The sequence below is a fragment of the Leptonotus elevatus genome, chromosome 11, assembly GCF_054856555.1.
Source record: "Leptonotus elevatus isolate MCC_2025b chromosome 11, RoL_Lele_1.0, whole genome shotgun sequence".
Lineage (NCBI taxonomy): Eukaryota > Metazoa > Chordata > Actinopteri > Syngnathiformes > Syngnathidae > Leptonotus > Leptonotus elevatus.
The window spans coordinates 10,296,671-10,316,994 of NC_141249.1; the positions used below are offsets into that span (position 1 = coordinate 10,296,671).

The 20,324-nt window shown below is 39.3% G+C and overlaps 1 protein-coding gene across 7 annotated transcripts; it reads right to left on the reverse strand.

Annotated features, from left to right (window-relative positions):
• Nucleotides 1-359: 359 nt before the first annotated feature.
• opa1 (OPA1 mitochondrial dynamin like GTPase) lies at nucleotides 360-19,824 on the reverse strand. Of its 7 annotated transcripts, XM_086089743.1 has the most exons (31): nucleotides 19,668-19,824; nucleotides 18,527-18,851; nucleotides 18,072-18,168; nucleotides 17,817-17,924; nucleotides 16,273-16,326; nucleotides 15,060-15,136; nucleotides 12,463-12,621; nucleotides 11,046-11,099; nucleotides 10,781-10,885; nucleotides 10,560-10,646; nucleotides 10,324-10,437; nucleotides 10,137-10,217; nucleotides 9,983-10,057; nucleotides 9,812-9,883; nucleotides 9,475-9,574; nucleotides 9,242-9,372; nucleotides 8,980-9,052; nucleotides 8,802-8,874; nucleotides 8,570-8,685; nucleotides 7,571-7,635; nucleotides 7,035-7,111; nucleotides 5,214-5,379; nucleotides 4,940-5,092; nucleotides 4,728-4,836; nucleotides 3,450-3,529; nucleotides 3,222-3,362; nucleotides 3,019-3,135; nucleotides 2,836-2,929; nucleotides 2,564-2,674; nucleotides 1,241-1,312; nucleotides 360-998 (listed from the first exon to the last, which is right to left on the reverse strand). In XM_086089743.1, the coding sequence occupies exons 1-30, from the start codon at nucleotides 19,694-19,696 to the stop codon at nucleotides 1,248-1,250; spliced, it is 3,108 nt and encodes a 1,035-aa protein (XP_085945869.1). In that variant the 5' UTR covers nucleotides 19,697-19,824; the 3' UTR covers nucleotides 360-998; nucleotides 1,241-1,247. The 7 variants fall into 7 exon arrangements, with proteins under 7 accessions (XP_085945869.1, XP_085945870.1, XP_085945868.1 ...); XM_086089744.1 differs by having other exon boundaries at nucleotides 360-1,312; nucleotides 12,463-12,618; XM_086089742.1 differs by having other exon boundaries at nucleotides 360-1,312.
• Nucleotides 19,825-20,324: the final 500 nt, after the last annotated feature.

Here is a 20,324-nt window from a genome sequence, read left to right on the forward strand (position 1 = left end):
AGGAAGAATTAACGTTTACATGGGCGACAGTCAAAAGTAGTCCAAATCAATGTGCCCTGGGGAAGAAAATTAGATCTGGCTTATGAGAGGAAAAATAAACTATTGTGGTTGACAAAGTGCAAAATATTAGAAACGGCTGTGGGTACAATTTAGTGCTCTTTCTGCACCGTTGCAGACTACAACCAGATCGGTAGATGCTTTAATATATTAAACATTATGTTAAATTAATACCAATAAAAAATGAACAATTACATTTGAAAGGGCATCATTTGTGTTACAATACAGTATTTGTGTTGTTACTTAGTAATCATGTGTAGCCATTGTTGTGTTCCCAAGTAGACCAGAAAGAAATGCGGGCCTTTTCCCATTTATATATTACACTTTTATTACATTATTCTTAGTTTACTATTTGTCCAAATTAACACACAGGCATGCTAACCTTTTATTGTAACAATTGTATTTACACATTTAAATAAAGTGGACTATTTTAGTAAAATCTTTTGGAACACTGAAATATGCACCCAGCTGTGAAAGGTTGATGATGCAAACATGACGCGACAATGACACAAAGGCACACATTCGCACATACAGAAAAACAGAATATGGAATATGATTGTATATATTGTACGGACTTTGTGGACATAATAAAATAAGTACTTTCTGAAACTCCAGTCCAGCAGAGATGATGCTTTAAATTATTATGTGTCCAGGTCCACAGTAGATTCTGTCCAAATGGTGCCATTACGATAGATGGGGATTCAATGTGATGCAAACTTCAAGGGACAGCACAAATACTTTGAATCTTTAGTGCAACCAAACGGGGGAGAGGGGGGGGCGTTCAAAAGGGGCAAACAGCCAAAAATGTGTCTTCCTCCAGATTTAACTACAGGAGGTTCTGTCCTACTTCTGACCGGGACAGCTCCCCCCAAAAAAGAAAAAGAAAAATATATTCCAAGAGAAAGTCTTCCTTCTATTAAGGTCCATCTTTCCACCGATGTCTGAGGAAGTCAGGGAGGGAAGGTGTGTTTTAAAATCAGATGAATGGGCTGTGGGTGACGTGTGTGTCATCCGGCAGTCTAACACGGTCACATTTGATTAATCAGTGCATTTTTTTTTCTCTAAGCGAAATATTACCAATAATTCTCAACAGTTCTGTGAAACAGAGTAGCGGAATAAAGAGACAAGAGACATTCCACATGTAAAATGAAACATTTGGTTTCATATCTCCTAACTAATCTACCTGTCTTTTATTTCTCCTTGTGTAGCGCTTCTATGAAGGCTTCAAGCTTCTCCTGGATCTCACGAACTTTCTCTGCAAAGAATCACAAATATCAGGTTTCGCTTAGACACATACTCAATAGTCACACATTTGAGAGAAATGACGAATGCATTTTACAGAGTGTCATTTGCAAAAAAAAATATTCCACTCAGACTTGTTTTCAAGTTCCAAAACATTGTCACCAACATGGACAGCCTAAGATAGAACTCACTTTCTGTAGTCGGGAGAAAGAAACCTAAAAATTCCAACCTTTAATTGTCTGTTAACACACTCTGATTAGGTGGCACACAGCATTATTGGGAGATTACGACACCTAATGGAGGCATGCTAACAATCCAAAGGAGCAGATGTGGGCTAGAATGAAACATACAGACGGGTCTCCACAGACTTGGGCTCAAGTGCGACCACAGCGCCAATAAGAGCAGGATTACCAACATCTGTCCACATGGATAAAAAGTCCTTTGGAGGTGTAAGGAAAGTAGATTGCCGACTGTGGGATCATCAAAACAAGGGAAAGCCCCAACTCTGGCTTCAAAGCTTAACTTGCTCTGATGTGGCTGACGTTGCATGTGCTACACAGACTCAGTGGGCTGTTCAGCGCAGGGAAACATCGACATATTTGCATATTACCAGTTGGCCAGAGGGCATAAGAGGTTAGAGTAGAGGGCTTGTGGGTGTATTAAGGGAACTAAACTGAAAGGAGACACTGATTCACGACTTGATAATGGCCGACAGACACCTCACTAGTTTACATACACAATCTATTTTAGGATTACACTCTCTAGCCCTATCCCGATCAACTTTCTGTCAATACTTTTATTAAGTCAGCATTGTTGTTGAAACCACCAAAATATGTGTTAAGATATTTTAAAGAGACACTTCCGGCTGCCAAGAACAGTCATTTGGGTCGGACCACTGAAGCCCTCTCTTTTTGAGGTGGGTTTTGCATATTACTGGCATCGGGTCAATACTTCCATTGTCCAAAGTTAGTCAATTTCACTTTTTTTTTTCTATTGACAAATCGATACTATTGGTCAGTCCCCACGTGGTTATGTTATTTTGACAAATTCTTAACCAAATTCACCAATCTAAAGTGTTTAAAATGGCTTGCTCTCTTTGACAATCCAGTGTTAACAATCCTTGAACAGAGCTGAATAGTTTCACATTAGCCGCTCCGTTAAACACTGCTGCCACCTACTGACCACTTGGAGAACTCATTTTATTGTTGCGATATTACACCCTGCAAAAAAATAAATGTACAAATACGTTCAAATTATGTCTTACTGAGATCCTCAGCTAGTTGGACTCGGCGGCCAGTAATCAGCTGAGATTTCTTCTCCGTATCCTCTCCAAAGTCCTCCAGCACCTCCTTAACATTTTTCTCTAATCGGCGCACTGAGGAGGATAAGTATTGAGTGAACAAGTCCAAAACACACACAACAATAACTCATAATCTAATAGCTATGTATTGAGACAATCACTTCAAAGACTAACTGACAGGCAAAAACTTTGGATATTACAGAATGGAGCCCGATATCCAAAGTTTCTATCTTTACCTTCAGTGTTGGTGAGCTGTTGTCGTAGTGTGTTGGCTGTGATGACCAACATCCTCTGAATTCTCCAGAACAGAACGACATCATTGCACTCCAACTGGGAAAACGTGTCAAAGTCACTCACCGAATATAGCTGAACTGAAGATGATAATGACAACCTTAGAATGTGTCTTCTCTTCTTTTTACCTCCGAGTCAACAAAGTGCCTCTGGTAGTAGTAGAAGCCCCTTTTGCAGAGGTTACAGTGGGAGAGAGCTTTTTCCAAAAAGTGTCGTCGATATAGCTGATGCCATGTATCTTTGATCTGGAGCGGAAATCACACGGTACTCAGTGAAGCACATTATAGAGCAATTATTCCCGTACAATAAAATGTCAGTATCATGGACTCACAAGCACTGGGTCTACCTCTACCGCTCGTCCTTCCAGGTTCTTCCTGACAGTGGTGACCTCATCATTGGCTAGGTAAGCAGTGTGCTCATCGTGCAACTTAAGCAAGCGCTCGAGCTCTGTTTTTGTTTCATTCCGGATATGCTGAAAAAGTGAGGCAAGTTAAGCACTTAATCATGTGTTATATTAACTTTAATACAAAATAGCCAGTGAACAGTGCAGAAACACTACCTGATCTGGTGTTCGGTTCTTCCAGTTCATCCACCTCTCCTTCCAATCTGGACCAACCATATCTTTGATTACAGCTTCGGCTGCAAAATACGGAAAATGATAAGGGAAGATTAACACACAATTCCCCCCCCCCCCCCCCCCCCGCAAAAAAAAGGTCTATTTGGTCCAGTGTTAGTGAAGTGGCACCATACACAAATATCATCAAGCATATAGTCACAATATAAACTTTTCCAGAAAAAAACAAACAAACTCTTCTTGCTTGAGTTACCGGACACCGCATTGCGGAAGTTGCCAGCTAGCTAAAGAGGAGACTGAAGGGAGAAACCCCCATAAACAAACAATAATTGAAAGAAGTAGGGAATAAAGGCCAGGATAAGCATTTCAAATGAAGTACGGTTGCAGGCATGATGCAGTTATTGCAGGTAAGGGTTATTCACGTTTATTTAATTTAATAATGTTTTTTGCAATAATTTTGTTCACTTGAAATATGGGTAGCTTCAAAAAATGTTGCTCTAACCGTAATTGATTAACACAGCTAGATGTAAATACTATGAAATAAAAGCTGGAATTCTGAACTTTTTTTTCTAATAGTCATCTTTTGATCTGAAATGCAAATGTCTTCAGTATACAACAAAAACAAAGAAACGGATGACCATTTCAGTACTTTTGGAGGTGACTGTATTTAAGTACTAATGGAAATAGCAACATAGCAAGATTTTGCAAAAATGACAACCTGAGTAAAAGCACCAAGAATTTTGAAAATCAGATGATGGATGCCAAGAATTTTGAAAATAGGATGATAGGTCTGGAGAAAATTATTTTTTATGTGTATGATATTTTCAGGCAACATTTTTGTATAATATCACCAATAGAAAATCTGGTCAAAAAACACATTCAAATTACAATAAATCAGTATAACTTGATTATTTCTCACCTTATCTCCTTGACCCTTTTATTTTCATCTGCTACTTGGAAAACCCCCTTCTCCAACTTACAGACAACTTTCAATTAAAAATACCCCCAATAAACTCATACAGGCCGAAATTCTGAGGGGTTCTCCAAGTCGATCCGTCAAAATTATTGGGTTGTTTTAAATAGTGTCACTTGCCCTAAAAACTTGACCTAAATAATGCAAATGGGAATCGCAGTTGAATAGGTCGTCTACTTTTTGGAGGTGTTTGAAGTGCGCACTCATATTTTTTAGAAAATTCCACAAAGGCGGGTCACTTGTCACATCGCTAACAGAATGAAGTTTCCAACACAAAGCACGTCACATACTGTCTTTGAGGCGTGAATGCAAGGTTTGTTCCATGAATTGAATTGCTGCATCCCACTGAGGCTTGTCCGTGATGGAACGGTCTTCTAAGGCATTGTGCTGGATCACCCTCTGATGACACACACCACAAAAACATTGCAAGAACATTACAAATGTCAGCTGACGTATATGACCTTGCATTCAGTTAGCCAGAGTATGTTGACAGTCTGTTTACCAGGCTGTCCATGGCCCTCTCGTTCCACTTGTGCCTCTTGATGCTCTCATCCTTCACGGCCTCCTTCAGCTTGTCAAAAATGTCATCCTGGTCTTTGCCTTTGTACTCAGCCATGAAGCGAGCAAATTCCTCCTGCAGCGTCTCCCAAGCAACCTAAAAACAGATCAGTGTCGTTAAACAAAGCTGAAGAAAAAATATGGAGGAAGTTGTAATGAGGTAATTTGCTTCTCAACATTTGAATGAATGGATCGACATCTTTGTTAAAAGTCTTTACCTCGAGGGCTTTGTGTGGAAGCTGCTTGTCAGTCCACTGCTTCAGTTTAATGTCTACAGTTGTGTTAAAGGTCCCAGAGTCCATTGTTTGTGCAGCAGGTAGATAGATGTTCTCTATCACATGCGTTGAAACACGCTCCCACAGCTTCTTCTGCAGGATGGCTTCCCTGTTACGGTATAAAATGAATCATGCCAACTTCAAGACTCAACATAAAGGGTGACAGCATTCGATTGATAATCACGGTATTTGGTTGTTTATAAAAGCAGGCATGCACTTAACTGTATATTCCTATACAGTTTCACTATGACCCTGTTAGCAGTTAAGTCCCCCTACTATCCCCTCATGGCAGGCTGACAATGGAGCAATACCGCCCTTGCCTGTGCACCAAGTCCCCATACGACCAAACCATAGCTATGACTCATTTATCACAAATGGATGCTCATATTTTAATATGGCTCCCTTTTGTTCTGGATAGCCATCTACACTGTCAATAAGCATGATCGCCAATAGTGCAAGTTGGATAACAGGGCCACCAATGCTCATGTCCGACCATTAATCAAGAAAATTGATTGCAAAGACATGATGGCAAGCATACTGGGCACATCAAACCAGTATACAAAGATCCCTATTCCCTTCAATACCTCCTTACATAAGCTTCCCTCTTATTGAGCGATGGTATTTTTATTAATTCCAAGATGCCTTTTCTTGTTGTCCAGAGCATCTTTGCGTTTAGTATGCCTTGAAAGGCTAGGCCTTTTCTCTGTTCCATGTTCTCTCCTGCTTATCTTCAGGATCCTCACCTTTTGCAGCTGACTACAGGTTGAAGGCAAACAGTGGCAAGTATATAGCAATTATAAATGGAGCAGTGTGGGGAAATGATCAATTTATTACACTCACTTCCATCAATCTTCTCAGTTTCAGAGACATTTTAAACCCTGTTTACAAAAGCCTTATTCAAATATGTTTTTCTATTGGAGTTTAATTGTGATGTATCCATATCAGGTCAGTAGTTGGTACAGTAGTCTGAAGTTCCTGTTAAGTGATTATAAATGTGCCCTCCAAATTTGACACATCACAGAGAAAAGTGTTCTTAACAACCCTGCCAAATTTGGGCAGATTGTAAAGTATATAGAATGTCAATTAAATACTACAAAAAGATGCGATAAAAATCAGGATATTTCTTATGCCTACACATAACTATTTGTTTAAGCTGGGAAAATATGTCTGCGTAAAGCCGCCGGCGTATGAAATACTGTACTGTATATCCCCACCCAGACGTCACTGGATTTTTCCAATGAGGCACTTGAAAGCGGCCACCCCAGCGCAATCCACACAGACTATAAATCAAGTGCGTCACCCAAAAAAAAATCAGGAAAACTGAAATGGTGAGAATTTGTTTAATGCTATGTCTCCACAATTAAAAACTACATAGATCTTAGTCTTTACACATTAAATTTTTTTATTTTTTTTACTTTTGTCATAAACAGAGCATTTATCCAGCATATTACTCCCACTGACCCCGAACTATGGATTGTTACACACATCCAAACTTAGCCCACCATCATCTTTCGTCTACTCGCATCTATTTTTTTGCTTCTTATATAGTGCATAAGCACAAATTGGGGCTTGGACCAACTTTGTTTTTAGAGCAAAGCCAGTGTCAATTTCCAATAGCATCCATATGCAATTGCTAGGTTTGTAAAAATGTTAATCTACCAAATAAAAGTTGTACATATACATTGCATCTTACCATTTACTTAAAAAATATATATATATTATTACTTTTTTTTTCTTTTTTTTTTTAATATTAAATTATCTTACCAGTGCTGTGGGGTTACTTGACTCAAACTGATGACTTCATCCAAGATTTCATTCTTGGCCTTTTCATATAGTTCATTCTGTAAAAATATATCTGTACAATTAGTCCAGTATCAGATAAATTCATTTAGTTTGTTCATTAAAGCATTATTTCTATTATGAAATTATTAGTTCATAACATAGCTGCAGTAATTTCTGGACTACAAGCCGCTACTTTTTTCACTTGCATTCGACCCTGCGGCTAATACAAAGGTCACAAGGGGGTGCACTATAAATGAAGCGCAAGAGCGTCAGGCAGAGCAAATCAAGTGAGCCCAAATACAGTAGGAGAGACAGAACGAGAGCAAGACAATTTGCACCCTCATTATGGAAAAGAAAGTAGAGGGAACCCGGTGCTAGGGCGGCTTATAGTCAGGTGCGCCTTGTAGTCCAGAAATTACTGTATATGTGACAGTTTCTTGTTTCCATGTCAACAATTTGTATTTCAGGGGAAAATGTTGTAATATTGAAGAGGTTACACTGTGTGTGTGTTTTCTTACTCGGTCCAGTTCTCTCAAACGAGGGTATTTGTTTTTCCACTCAGTTTCCAGGTTGAAGCGGGAAGCTAGTAATAAAAAAAAAGGTATAATACTTGAATTCTGAACATATAATTCATGAGTATCATTTTAATTTAGAATAACATGCAAGGAAATTAAAATTTTGAGATAATATTCCATTTCCACGAAAAAATGGTTTGCAAATCAACAGCACAGACATGACATGAGCTTGTGTGTTTCACGTGTATGACGTAACAGCAACTCCTAGACTGCTGCTAATGGTGCCAAGCTAGACTAAAATCGGGTGACGATTTACACACTTACTTACCCCCTAAGGACAAAAGGGATTGGGACCATCATCCACTCTTGTCAGAAGTCAGTGGTTTAGTTTATCATTATCATTTATCTGAATAGTTTATACATGTTTACACAGCCACACACACACAATAGCAAGCCACTGTTCCCTATTCAAATTGGAGATTGGGCTAATTGCTAGGTCTTGGTGCCACAGTGGCTCTGAACAGAGATGGAGACTGGTTTAGTGTGATTTGATGAGCTGTGGATCGATACAGTACACAATAGGCCTATGGGTACTGCAGGAGTATGACCATAAATCTCTGGTTCTCTTAGCCTGTGATTGTCTCAACTAATTACTGCAGGAGGGCAGCACTAACATGGGAAAAGAGGCTAGACAGGAAAAGTATGTCCAATCAAGTGGGTTGGAAAGCAAAGCTGGGTGGGGAGCACATGTTCTGTTAAGAGACAATGTCCTACTGGTACTGGCACTGTGAAAACCAATAGATTCATACCTTAATGAACAAGGTAATGGAGCTAGTTCAATGAAAAGGGAACAGTGTTTTTGTTGTTTGTTGGAGGTAAAATGATTTGAGTCTCTTTGAAATGGATGAAAGGACGCCATTGTATGTAGAGCATATGTGAGGTCGTAAGCCAGCTTGTTTACTGATTGTTTTTCCACAAAAGTAATTTTTTTTCTTACACTACCTTTAAAGACGTCAGCTTGCTGCTCTACAGACTCTCTGACCATTTTCCAGAAACAGTCCGAGACGGCCAGACTCAAGTTCTTCGTGGTCACCTGGTGGGCCTTCAGCATGCCGTCCCTAGTGACATAAGGCAATAAATTGGCAGCAAAACTCTAATGAATGCAATAAAACATTGCATTTAACCTTCTAACAAATGTATAAATGCAAGGAATCACTACATTGATTACGCTTACCGCAATAATCTGGAGTTCTGGAAGAATTCCTCCTCATAGTCCTTAATCGAGTCAATGCTCTCCCCACTGCTTCCTATACATGGATCAGCAGCAGGAGAAATTCCGTCATTTCTGGAGTTATACTAAATTATATTACGAAATAACATTTACTCAAAACAAATCAAAGCCAAAGAATGACCTTTTCCTGTTACGACAGCAAAGTATCCCAGAGCCTTCATGGGAAACAGCTTGCCCTCAACTATCTGTTGGATCTGAAATAATAGATTTGTTTTTTTATACCCAGCAGTCCATGAGCATCAGATTAAACTAAGGATGTGTGCCCTCTTTTGGAGGAGCAATTTTTAGCTCTAATTGATCAATTTCCTGGCCAAATAAAGTATTTCTGTACTTCAGTCATATGGTCTGCAAATATATTTCAAAGGACTCTAAAGCAGTCTTACTCGGCTGGGGCTGGCCAGGTTCTTCTCGGCTAAGTCCACTTTAGTCAACACAAAGATGGTCCTTTTCCCGTGGGGGTCCATTTGACTAACCAGATCAGTTACAATGCTCCGCTCTGCATCCACGCTGCCATCTGGAGGGAGACAGATTAAAAATAAGGTTTACGCTGCCAGTCACTGTTACCTCCTGGCTTCAATATAGTAATTTTAATTGGAGATGCAAGATCACAGCTCACCCTGAATGCAAAGGATGATTGCATTGGGATTCTGCATGTAAGCCTTGCTAATACTGAAGATGGTCTCCTTAGTGTCTAATGCCATGCCTGTCGTCACCGTCTGGGAAGGACGTATAAAAAAACACTTAAAATGACTGCACTTTAAAAAAATTAATAAAAACATGATAGAATGCAATGGCTGTCTGTGGCCTATAATTGGCTGGTGGCTGGTCCAGGGTGTAATCTGCCTCTCGCACAAGTCAGATTGAGATAGGCACCGACTCACCAGTGACACAAATGAAGATGAGTGATACAGAAAATGGATGGACAACAAAAGACATCAGACAGGTTTACTCACACTGATGACCCCTGGCAAATCAACAAGGACCATTCTCTGGATTCCTGGGCCTTTGACACTCAAAGATATTGTCTGTTAATTAAATATACAATCAAATTCACAGTTAACACATTAAGATGGAAGAACCAACATTCCATGCTTTCAATTCAAATGTAAAACTAAAGGACAAACCTCGCAGCTGACAGTTTGTCCTTCTTTCACGCTCTTTCTCATCCTCAGCTCAATCTCATGCCTCAGAGCAGCCAGCTGCACAGCACGAAGAAGAAATTTTGTTTTTCTGAATATTTGTGCCAGATGGACAGAATAAAACAAGTTTGTGTCTTACATCTTCCTCCTTGGTCAAGTCAAACTCGCGGCCACTGTCTTTGAACAAAGCCACATGGTGCGGGCCTTCACTGAGGGTCACCTGCAGGAGAAAAAATAAATAATTTTATTAATAAAATAATAATGCACGTATTTCCAAGTACTTAAAAAAAATTGCAACAAATTACATTCACTCAGGTCCAATGTACCTTAACAGGCGAACGTGTCATCATCTCTCCAGATCCTCTAGGGAAAATCCTGGCCTGTGCAATCATCTCCAGGACGCTAGTCTTGCCAGCACTCTGATCGCCCACTACAACCACCTTTCAGGACACAAATAGCGGGAGAGGAAAGGATAGGAAAAAGGATGCAATCCTGGTTAGGATAATACAACGCAAATCTTCACTCATTAATCAGTCATGCAGTTTACCTAGTGCATTCTTACCCTGGGTAAATGATCCTGTGTGTTGTAGTTGGCGTCATAGTCAGATAAGATGTCCAAAACTTCAGAATACAGATCAATAAGGGATTTCTACAAACACAACAAAGTGAGACATACTTTGACATTCCTGTTATCTTTGGTGTAAAGACAATTGTCCATTCAACGATTGAAAATACTTCCTAAAATAGGTGGGTTTCAAACGGTGCATTTCTAGAGCAACCCACCTTTACTTTCCTTTGGTGAATCCCTTTATCGTCTTTTTGCAGAACAACTTTTCTCAACTCCTTGTTCTCCTTCTCCAGCCTCTCCAACATGCGCTGATACTTAAGCTATGAAAGAATGTCAGAAAACAACCAGTGTCAGCAAGGTCCTCACATTCACTTGAGAACAAAACAATAGGTATATACTGTATTTTTTTATATATACAATTGCAGCCAAGTAAGGTATTATAGCTTCATGCAGTAAATAAGTGAGTGAGTGCGAGTCTACCTGGGTACGAAGCAGGTCCTCTTGGAGCTGGTCTATCTTTTCTCTATCTGAGGACTAAAAATCAGAGAAGAGGGGAAAAAAAGCAAAGAACAATAACAAATTGAGTTAACGCTTCCTTGCTGCAGGACTTCGGATCTTCTTTAATTCGGCATAAGCATGAAATGTGACCATTTCCCACACAACATGCACATTGTAACAAGAATAATTTAAGTGTGAGATGAAGAATAAAGAGACAGTGGTGGGGGGATCAGGCACACAGTCCTTATTCTGATAGTGTTCTGTTCCTTTCACCTGATGCAAAACAAGAGCTCACACTTCACACCAAAGGACATAAGCTCTTAAAATGATTCAAAGATTGCAAAAATTTTCACAGGCAATTCAAGAGTGACTGTTGATTCAAATCCCATTCATTTACATGATTTGTACATGTGCAGCAGATTTGTTTAAATTATCACCAACAAAACAGGAGACAGCCCAACAGGAATAAATGGGAATTGGCAGGAGAGAGTAAAGACAAGCAAACAACTGCAGAGCGAAAGACTGTTACAAACTTGATGAACTGCACAAACCGTATTAGATTGTTTGTAATGTTAATAAATAAGAAAGCAATGTATTTAGAAGTGATAATCCTGCACACTCCTTGACTGCACCAGAAAAGTTTCCAAAAGTACAGTTCACACCATGCATACGTTTTCCATTCTTAACCCCATGCTCCCATTCACAAAAAGAAGTAGTAGTAGTAGTGACATCTGAGACCAGACAATGAAGGTCCATGTTTGGCCTGCCAACAAGCTACTCACGTAGCACATTGTAGCTTGGCAATATATAGCTGAAGGTGGTGGGCAAACGGACATTCATGTAGGGGGTTAACTAATAGTATAGATTTTATTTATACAATTCCTCAGCTATTAAATATAGAAATGAAACATGTTGCAATGTATTTGCTGAAACGGTTAACACTTCCACTTCAACTAAATGCCTACTGAAGCTTACGCTTATAAAATGAGGTAACATGACTTTTGGAAAGGCACTGCATCATACTGAGAGGGGCTTCTAAAATTCCAGCTACTTCATTTAGCATGGGAGTTAAGATATAAGAAGTATTAACATTAGTTTTTTTGGGGGTGTGGCAGTAAAATGCAATATTGCGTGTAGTTACAATAATGGTTTACTCAACATCTTGGCGGGATTTAAACTTTAGCTCCAAGTGCCCAATTTCGATTTAATATCTTTACTTTATTAGATTCACTTGAACCATGCAGTGTAAATCTTGCCCTTGTTAGTGGCATACGTTAAACGCTTTTCATCAAACAATGCATTCGGCCATTGGGTACACGATTAGACAAGCTGTGAACCTTCTAAGTGGGATTTGTTTTATTGATAGGGTGGCTCTTGGCGCGGTGGGACCGGGGTTCACCTTGCGTGTGTGTTGAGGGGGGCTGGGGTTCGGAGGCGGAGTGGGAGCAGGCTCTGGCGGTGGGGGACGCGCATAATTGGCAGCAGCAGCCCGCCGGACCTCCTCCTCATGCTGTTGGATCTGCTGCTGAATAAGAATGAGCTCGCCGAGCAGACCCTGCTGGGGTACGTCATAGTGAGAGACAGGCAGGAGCAGCAACACAAACAGCAACCAGCCCACAAGGCCATTGCTGGATCCCAACACAGGGCTGACACATCGCACCATTCAATGGTACGGTTTCTGTCAATCATCCCTGGGTCAAGGATTCAATTATGAGAGTCTTGCCACCATCGTCAGTGCACCGCAACAAAGTCTGAGGCCAAACATTTCAAAACTGACGTCAGGAAAGGTGACTAATACCTAATTAGCACCTCTCAGCAAGTGGCATCATTCGGTTCCCTCATCGCTCATCATGATAGAAGAGCTGCAACGGGTGTCGTGATTGTAGGCTGCTTAAGACACAACATCATTTGTGGTAGTACTTACTATTACGGATTAAAACCATATTGACACTGAAGCACGGTGAGGCTGCTGTAGATGACAATGATTAAGCAAGCGCAGGATATTACTCCATGAAGGGGTGAAACACATACTAGAGCGCATCTAATGAAATTTAGATCACTCCACCCCCATCATGACAATATATTTGTGCAACATTAAGCAGTGTAAACACATCTGTTAACTTATCAATTCATCATCACAATATGGACACAAGTCTTGGGGGCCCATCCCTCAATGACTTAATTAAACCTTTCGGACAACTATTTGCTTCCAACTTTGTGAGACTGTGCTCCAGTGCACAAAGTAAGGACTATTCACGTATGCTTGGCTGAGGTTGACATGGAAGAATCCAACCAACCAAACATGTTATGAATGAACAATCGAGCCAGGCACTCTTATTGACATCAAATTCTTGTTTCAAGTCTTCCTAAAAGAGAGGATGCTGTTTCAGCATCACAACTTGAAGCATTCCAACTTTATCCATGTATTGTATGTTGAGTAACTTGTGTTGTATGCTATTTTATGCGTCATGTTGGAGATGTTTGCAGATGGGGGAAAAAAGCACATCAGGGGAAAAGAGCAACATTTTATAACCATTCACATACAAATAAAAATCTATACATAAAACAAACTGGGGGGAAAAGGGACAGAGAATAACAAAATAATACAAATGGGATGACGCAAAGATGACGTGATACATGAAGGAACAACTCAGCAGTGTGCATAAACAAATACTGCCGCACAGTGAGTACAATTTGGGTCCTCGATTTACAATGGAGCTCTGTTTCCCAAGCGGGGACATAACAAATTTGTACACAAGTTGAAACTAACACAGTAATAAAATCATAATTAAAGTATACCAGTATATTTGTGGTAACTGAGCGGGCTTTTTTCTGTGTAGTGTGACAACGTGTTCTTTTTCTTTTTTCTTAAAAAAAAGAAGGAAAAAAAAAGACAACGTGTTCTTCTACTGCTGCCCAAATGAGTTCATTGCATGCTGTTTGAAATCGTGTATCTTTTGACCATCTTAAACCAAACACCCAATTATGTGATAATAACATTCTTTTACATACTCAGCACCGGTCTTCTCCATCCACTGACATCCTTTAAACATGTCAATTTTTCTAAACCATAATCTGTTAATAAAGGTCTTTGGTCAATTAAGCAAAAATACGTACCAACAATCGTGTCATTGCCAAATTTGAACATTTTACCTTTCAAATCAAAGTCAGCAAAGGCAACATCCTCAGATGTCTCAAAGATTAATGTCAGAGTGATTATCCCGTGGGGTGTGTTAAGAGGGATTCTATTTTTATTTGTTTTAATATCTGGTTGCTCAACAATCAGGGACGACGATCGTAAAGATTAAACTCATTCAACACAAAAAATCCTTATATTTGTGGTCAACACAGTTGTTCTGCAGTTCTGAGTTCATCTATTTTTCCAGCACTACTTTTTTCTTCTTCGGATTTCTCACAAAAACAGATATTTGGTTTTGGGGAGAATCTAACTCAAGATGCCATTACATTGACTGTAATTATTTGTGGGTGGCCCTTTCAAACGGCAAGACCCCATTAGCATGCATAAAAAATTCACCAGCACCAGTTTTTTTATTTTTTTATTTAACCAATTAATATATACTATCATTTCCATGTTCAGCCAATGTAGTAAGGGCGCATTGTGTGCACCTTTCCTGACTTAAGCACACAGGAGTGGAGAATATGCCCCTGTAAGAGCAGTAAGCACAGACATGGTGATGTTGTCCACATCATGTGGGAGCTCTCAAGTTTTTCAAAATTTGGTCAGATGGAAATAACTGGGTATGTGTGTACCCTGCTTAACATATTTCTCCACAATCAGCAGAAAACAAATTGTGCGCTCTGAGCATGTCAATGTCAACATCTATACTCAGGGTTGCTAAATGTCATCCATATTCACTCTGTCTAAACAAAATAATATTATAAAATGTAGTTTGCACCATACATCTTGCAATTTTGGTGAGCAAGAAGAGGCAAGTAGCAGGAAGCAGATATGAGGCCGAAGGGTGGTGAATTTACCTTTTTGTACTGCTTGTCATCTTGTGAAGCAGCCGTAGAAGCATCTGTAGCTTTCAATGGCGGCTCCCCTGAAGTTTCTAACGGAGAAACAATCGCATTAGATGTGACTGAGAAATATTTTCTGCATAATGTATACATTCTTCAGGTGACGATATTCATTGCTAAATGTCAGATGTGTGGAAAATCTATCCGATATTTATTTCATAAATTTTAAATGTTCAAAGTGTATTGTAATGTATGTATTTGCATCTAATGAGATCTAATAAAGTATTCCAAGATTCTGCACCCTGGCTGAGAGGTTCTCATTTAACAATACTGTACGTTTATTAGTGGGGTTGTAGTTTGCAACAGAAATCCAATTATTTTTGTCATTAGATTCAGCTAAAGTTATTTTCACAAAATTCAAAACACATTATCAAAACGTATAAACAACTCATGGAGGTGACAACAGTGATTTAACATTTAATGGCTATGTTTGGGTGTAAATGCCTCAGGATAAATACATGTCATTACTAATATGAATACAGAGAAATCACACACACTGGCCAGTAGACCGTTATGCCAGATTAATTTTGTGTTTTTATGACTCACAGTTGTCCACTGAAATTTTGGTTTTTCTGTCTCACTGGAAACATGATGACAAATTCACCTCAGAAAAATGTGTATTTTCCAAACATCTGAGCATTAACTAGAGAGAGTGATATTGTGCCATTTAAAACAGAACATACGGAGCAGAGGATAGAGAGGGTGGAAGTCAAAGGAGGCATAAACACACTAGTTAGCAAAGATTAAAAAAATTAAAAAGGATTAAAAAAAATACAAGGAAAACATCGTGGGATTGCGTTGGTGAGGTTTCGAACTGAATAAAAAGCAGAAATCCATGTTCTGCGGCAATTTAAATAGAATTTGTTATCTAGTAATAATTGGATCCAAGCAAATTCAAAGGGATGCTTGAGACTAGTTTGAACATTCAAAAGTTCTATTCTACGCAGTGAGAATACTACTGCACACTAAATTCAGAACCTGCATTGACTGTTTGATAGCAGTAAAATAGAAGCCAACATCCAAGCATGGCAAGGACTCCAAAAATGGACAGATGGGCCACCAAACCACTCGAAGATGCTGGTTTAAAAAAAAAAAAAAAAAAAAAAAAAAAAAGCAGCAGAAAGAAAAGCGGTAGGTGGACAGCACTAATGAGTTTTGGTGTACACACCTAACAACAGAAGCAGACCAGAAGCTCCTTTGACTTCACTACCCAAACTCACACCTGCGAATAATGTGGAGGAAAACAGAGGGGCATGGGAGGAGGAGAAAGGAGGAACACAAGAAAAAAAATTCATGAAAGACAGAAGCAGAGGGATGATGGTCAATGCAGGGCCACAATGAAATGATGTGCAAAATAACGCATGCTTATGCAATTGTTAATTGTTGTGTCGTTAAGTTAAAAAAAAACATGATTAGTCTAATTAAATGTCTCTTCTTTTATTGGCTATATATATCTGGAGCGGTTCGTATTTCCCCACAAGTCGATTACAGACGGCATCTGCTGCTTAAAGGCCGCTTCAAATTGTACGTGTTTTGTCGTGGCTTTCAATGACATTCACAAATCTCATATGAAGGATCCATGCTTCCATGATGTGAAGCAAGACCTCATCTGTCAAAATCTGTTCATTCTCAGTATATGTGTGGTGGCTGTGTCAAAATTCTAGGCAGGAGAACGTGCATTAAAAAATGCCAATGCCTTTATGGGGGTCTCTCACATTTTAAAGAGGTTAAAAATCCGTATGTGTGTATCCCGCCTAAGTACCAAGATTGTAGCAACTAACCAGCTGCTTGAGTTTTAAGAGATGGAATGTTTATCTTTTTTTTATATAGATTATATTACAGGTTGCCATGCATACAGACAAGTCACATGCACTGGACATGAGATGAAACGCTTATTAAGCAATCACAAATGTGTTCGCTGACATTTAAGTATTTCTACAAAACGCTGGGAATGTTGACAATTTCATTTCAGAAAAGTGGTCTCATGGCTTGCTCCCACATTCCAGACACATTTACTGGAATGGACAGATGACTATGTTTGTTTCACGCACTATAAAAAATAAATGGATGGACATTGTCAGTTAGCTGTAAACTAATAATAAAGACCCTCCTTATTGGTCATTCAAGTTATTGTTTTAAAATATCATTTAGTGTTAAACTTCTTATTTTTTTCTTTTTAAATCTATGTGCAAAAGGAATGTTAAAATGTTACTTAAAACGTTGCCTCTTCAACTTCAAAATATTTCATGATGGTGACAATTTGGCCCGCAAACAGATTGATTTCATTTGTCATTCCTTTCATAGAGGAAAACTAGTTTTGAAATTGGAACAAATTGGAGGTCGACCAGTGTACTTACTTTATGGTGAACTGATTGCGTTTTCCCCCACACCCATCAGATAAAGCCCACACAAAGCAAAGAAGCAGGTTAGACCCTCGCTGTGTTAGCTAATAGGACTTCATATTTCATTTTAATGACTGCAAGCCCAGTCACAGTACCCACCATGTAACTTCTAAAACTACATCACAGTCATAAACAATCTGCTCTGTGGCAATGGTTGACTTCCAAGTTGTTCTCATTTCAAACTACTTCTCTCCGTGGGAAAAAAAAGTGCAAAGTTGCACAGGATTTATTTCACAGCTGCTCAACCTCCAAGTTTTGTTTGACTTTTCAGGAACATGGATGAGGCATGTTAGAAGCTCTTTTGACTCACCAGAGGACAGGAGACTTTTGATGAACGTGAAGTTCTCTCCTATCTTGTCAAAGTCAGGCAGTAGTTTGGCTATCTCCTCCATCTCCGGTAGAGCTTTGGCCAATTTATCTGAGGACAAAAAGACTGACAATTAAAAAAGTGATTCAATGAATTACAAGCATAATTTTGCCATCAATCAATATACTGTACTGTCACACTGTATCACCAAGTATGTTTTTGTCTTTCAGTATAGGGTACAACAATGTCAACACTTACCAAGATCTATTTGTTCGCTCAGCTCCCACACAAAGTCAGGAATGACCCAGTTGTATTCGCTAAAATCAGGCAGCATATCCTTCCACGCTTCGTAAGTCTATAAGTGAATTGACAAAGGTGAGCAAGCTTCACACTGAAATACTGAACAATAAAATGTTAGCTTTTATGAGGAGTCTTGTTTTTGGATGGTGGCGTAGAATTTTTGTATGGCTGCAAGTGCACCGATTCCTAAATGTGGGATGTAGACCCTTTCTGAGTGCACCATTAAGTAAAAAAGTGTCCTAACCTGTGGTATAATTCTTGATTGTTGAATAATTTTGACAAAAACATATCACAAAGACATGAAATGTCAAATTGTAAAAATGAGATTTAAAGCTTTAAATGATAACTTTGCTCTGGATGAGAATTGGGGTGATGGTTACCATTCAGAAAAAAACACAGACTTGCATGCATACCTTTTTAGCCGTGTATCCTCCTCCCACAGCGCTGCCAAGCAAAATGTATCGCAGCTTCAGCAGCCTCGCAACGAGTCGGCCCACCCAGAAGTTGCGCTTCTGCTGGTAGCCCCTGCCCCCCGATCCCGGAGGCGGCTTCGGTGGCCGCATGGGCAACCGTGACATGGAGGTGAAATACCGGGCCGCCGTGCGATGAGGAGGACGCTGAGAGTTTGTGTTTCCGTAGTAACGGTGGTGGATGGCACGGTACAGAGGGTGCAGCTTCTGAAGTGGTATGCGAAATTTTACCCCCGTCCTGGTGGGGACCAGATTCCTGCATGCCATGCTAAAAGAACAGAACAATTTGACATGATTCTCTCATTTTGTTTCACCTGTTTATTGAAGAATTGTGCAGTTACTGAACTTTCCACATTTAGAAGAAGTAGAAGACGCGATTGCTGCATTTGAAAATATGCGTGTGTGTCCTACTGCCTGATGACCCTGCCCTGAGTGTTATGGTCTGGGTTAGGCAGGGAATGCCGATAACAGTCTATTTTCAGTGGCAAAACAAACATCGTGAAAAGACAGAAAAGGGGTGAAGCAGGTAGGTACCGCCGCCCAGTGCATTACCCAAGCCAGGCGATTGACCAATCAAGAGACGTTCACGGTAAAATAAAGCCAGTAGGACAGTTGCCGGTCACGGCAAAATGTCCACTGACTACACTCCATTTTCCCCCTCCTTCCATTTCTGAACCGCTTGTCATTGTGACAAAATTGTCTGCGTATAATGATGACAATGACGCGTTGTGATAGAAGTAATGTATTAACACGTAATTTAATCAAGGAGAATATACATTGACTTAAGAGTCAAATCATTCGTTATCTTTATCAAGCTAGCTGTTAGTCTAACCAAGCTAACGACAACATACGCCCAAACAAGTCCAGCTCACGCTACAGTATTTTACATAATGCTTTGAAAGAATTAGCAGATATTTCAGCAACTACATGTACATAAATATTTACTGAGAAATCTAATAAAATGCGATTAACATATCTCTTCTAAGACTGTCAGCTAAGCTAACGCTGCTTGCCTTTTACCTCATCGTAGACGACTGGCTAATATTATTAGTATTAACCGTTTCTTTATTAAATGTAAACTTACCATGCAACTTTACTCCCAACGCGCAACATGGTGCTGATGTTACCAGCCGAGATGATACAGATGTATTTATAAGTCACACATTAAGCTTAGCCCAATGCATCTTTCCACAAGATACACACCCGCCTGTCTCGTTAGCTAAAGGACACAGGCTAGAATGACAGCCAAGTTCCGGTATCCCGGTCCCACAAACAAATCAGCCCTGACGGAACACAACACGGTAGTTCCACCACAGATTCAGAGTTCAGTGAGCAGTGAAAATATACTCTCAATTGCCTTCAAGTTTCCCAAAATTAATTAAATAAACATTAAATAATCCAATGATTAACAATCTATTTATTGAAAATTGCATCAAATAATTAAAGCGTTAAATAATTAAAGAACATTTGAAATATTCTTCTGCTCAATATAATACAGTATTTCACACTTTTTAAATTATAAAATTTTTACATTATTTATATTATTTACATTATTTCGAAAACTCTTTGCTGTCATTTACATACATTTCATATTTGCACAAAAATAAATAATTGTAATAAACACTCAATTAAATGTTTATAGTATTTCATACTTTTGAAAAATTATTTAAAAATAAATAATGCTGGCCTTTTCACAAATTTTATATGGGCACAAAAAATAATTATTGCAATAAACACTCAA

Excerpts from the sequence above, each read along its gene's own strand:
- opa1 (XM_086089743.1), bottom strand. The coding sequence starts at position 19,696 with ATGTTGCGCGTTGGGAGTAAAGTTGCATG. Across the intron at positions 10,438-10,559 it reads CACAGGATCATTTACCCAGG|GTGGTTGTAGTGGGCGATCA; the intron begins GTAAGAATGCAC and ends GTGTCCTGAAAG. Across the intron at positions 10,058-10,136 it reads ACTTGACCAAGGAGGAAGAT|CTGGCTGCTCTGAGGCATGA; the intron begins GTAAGACACAAA and ends CGTGCTGTGCAG.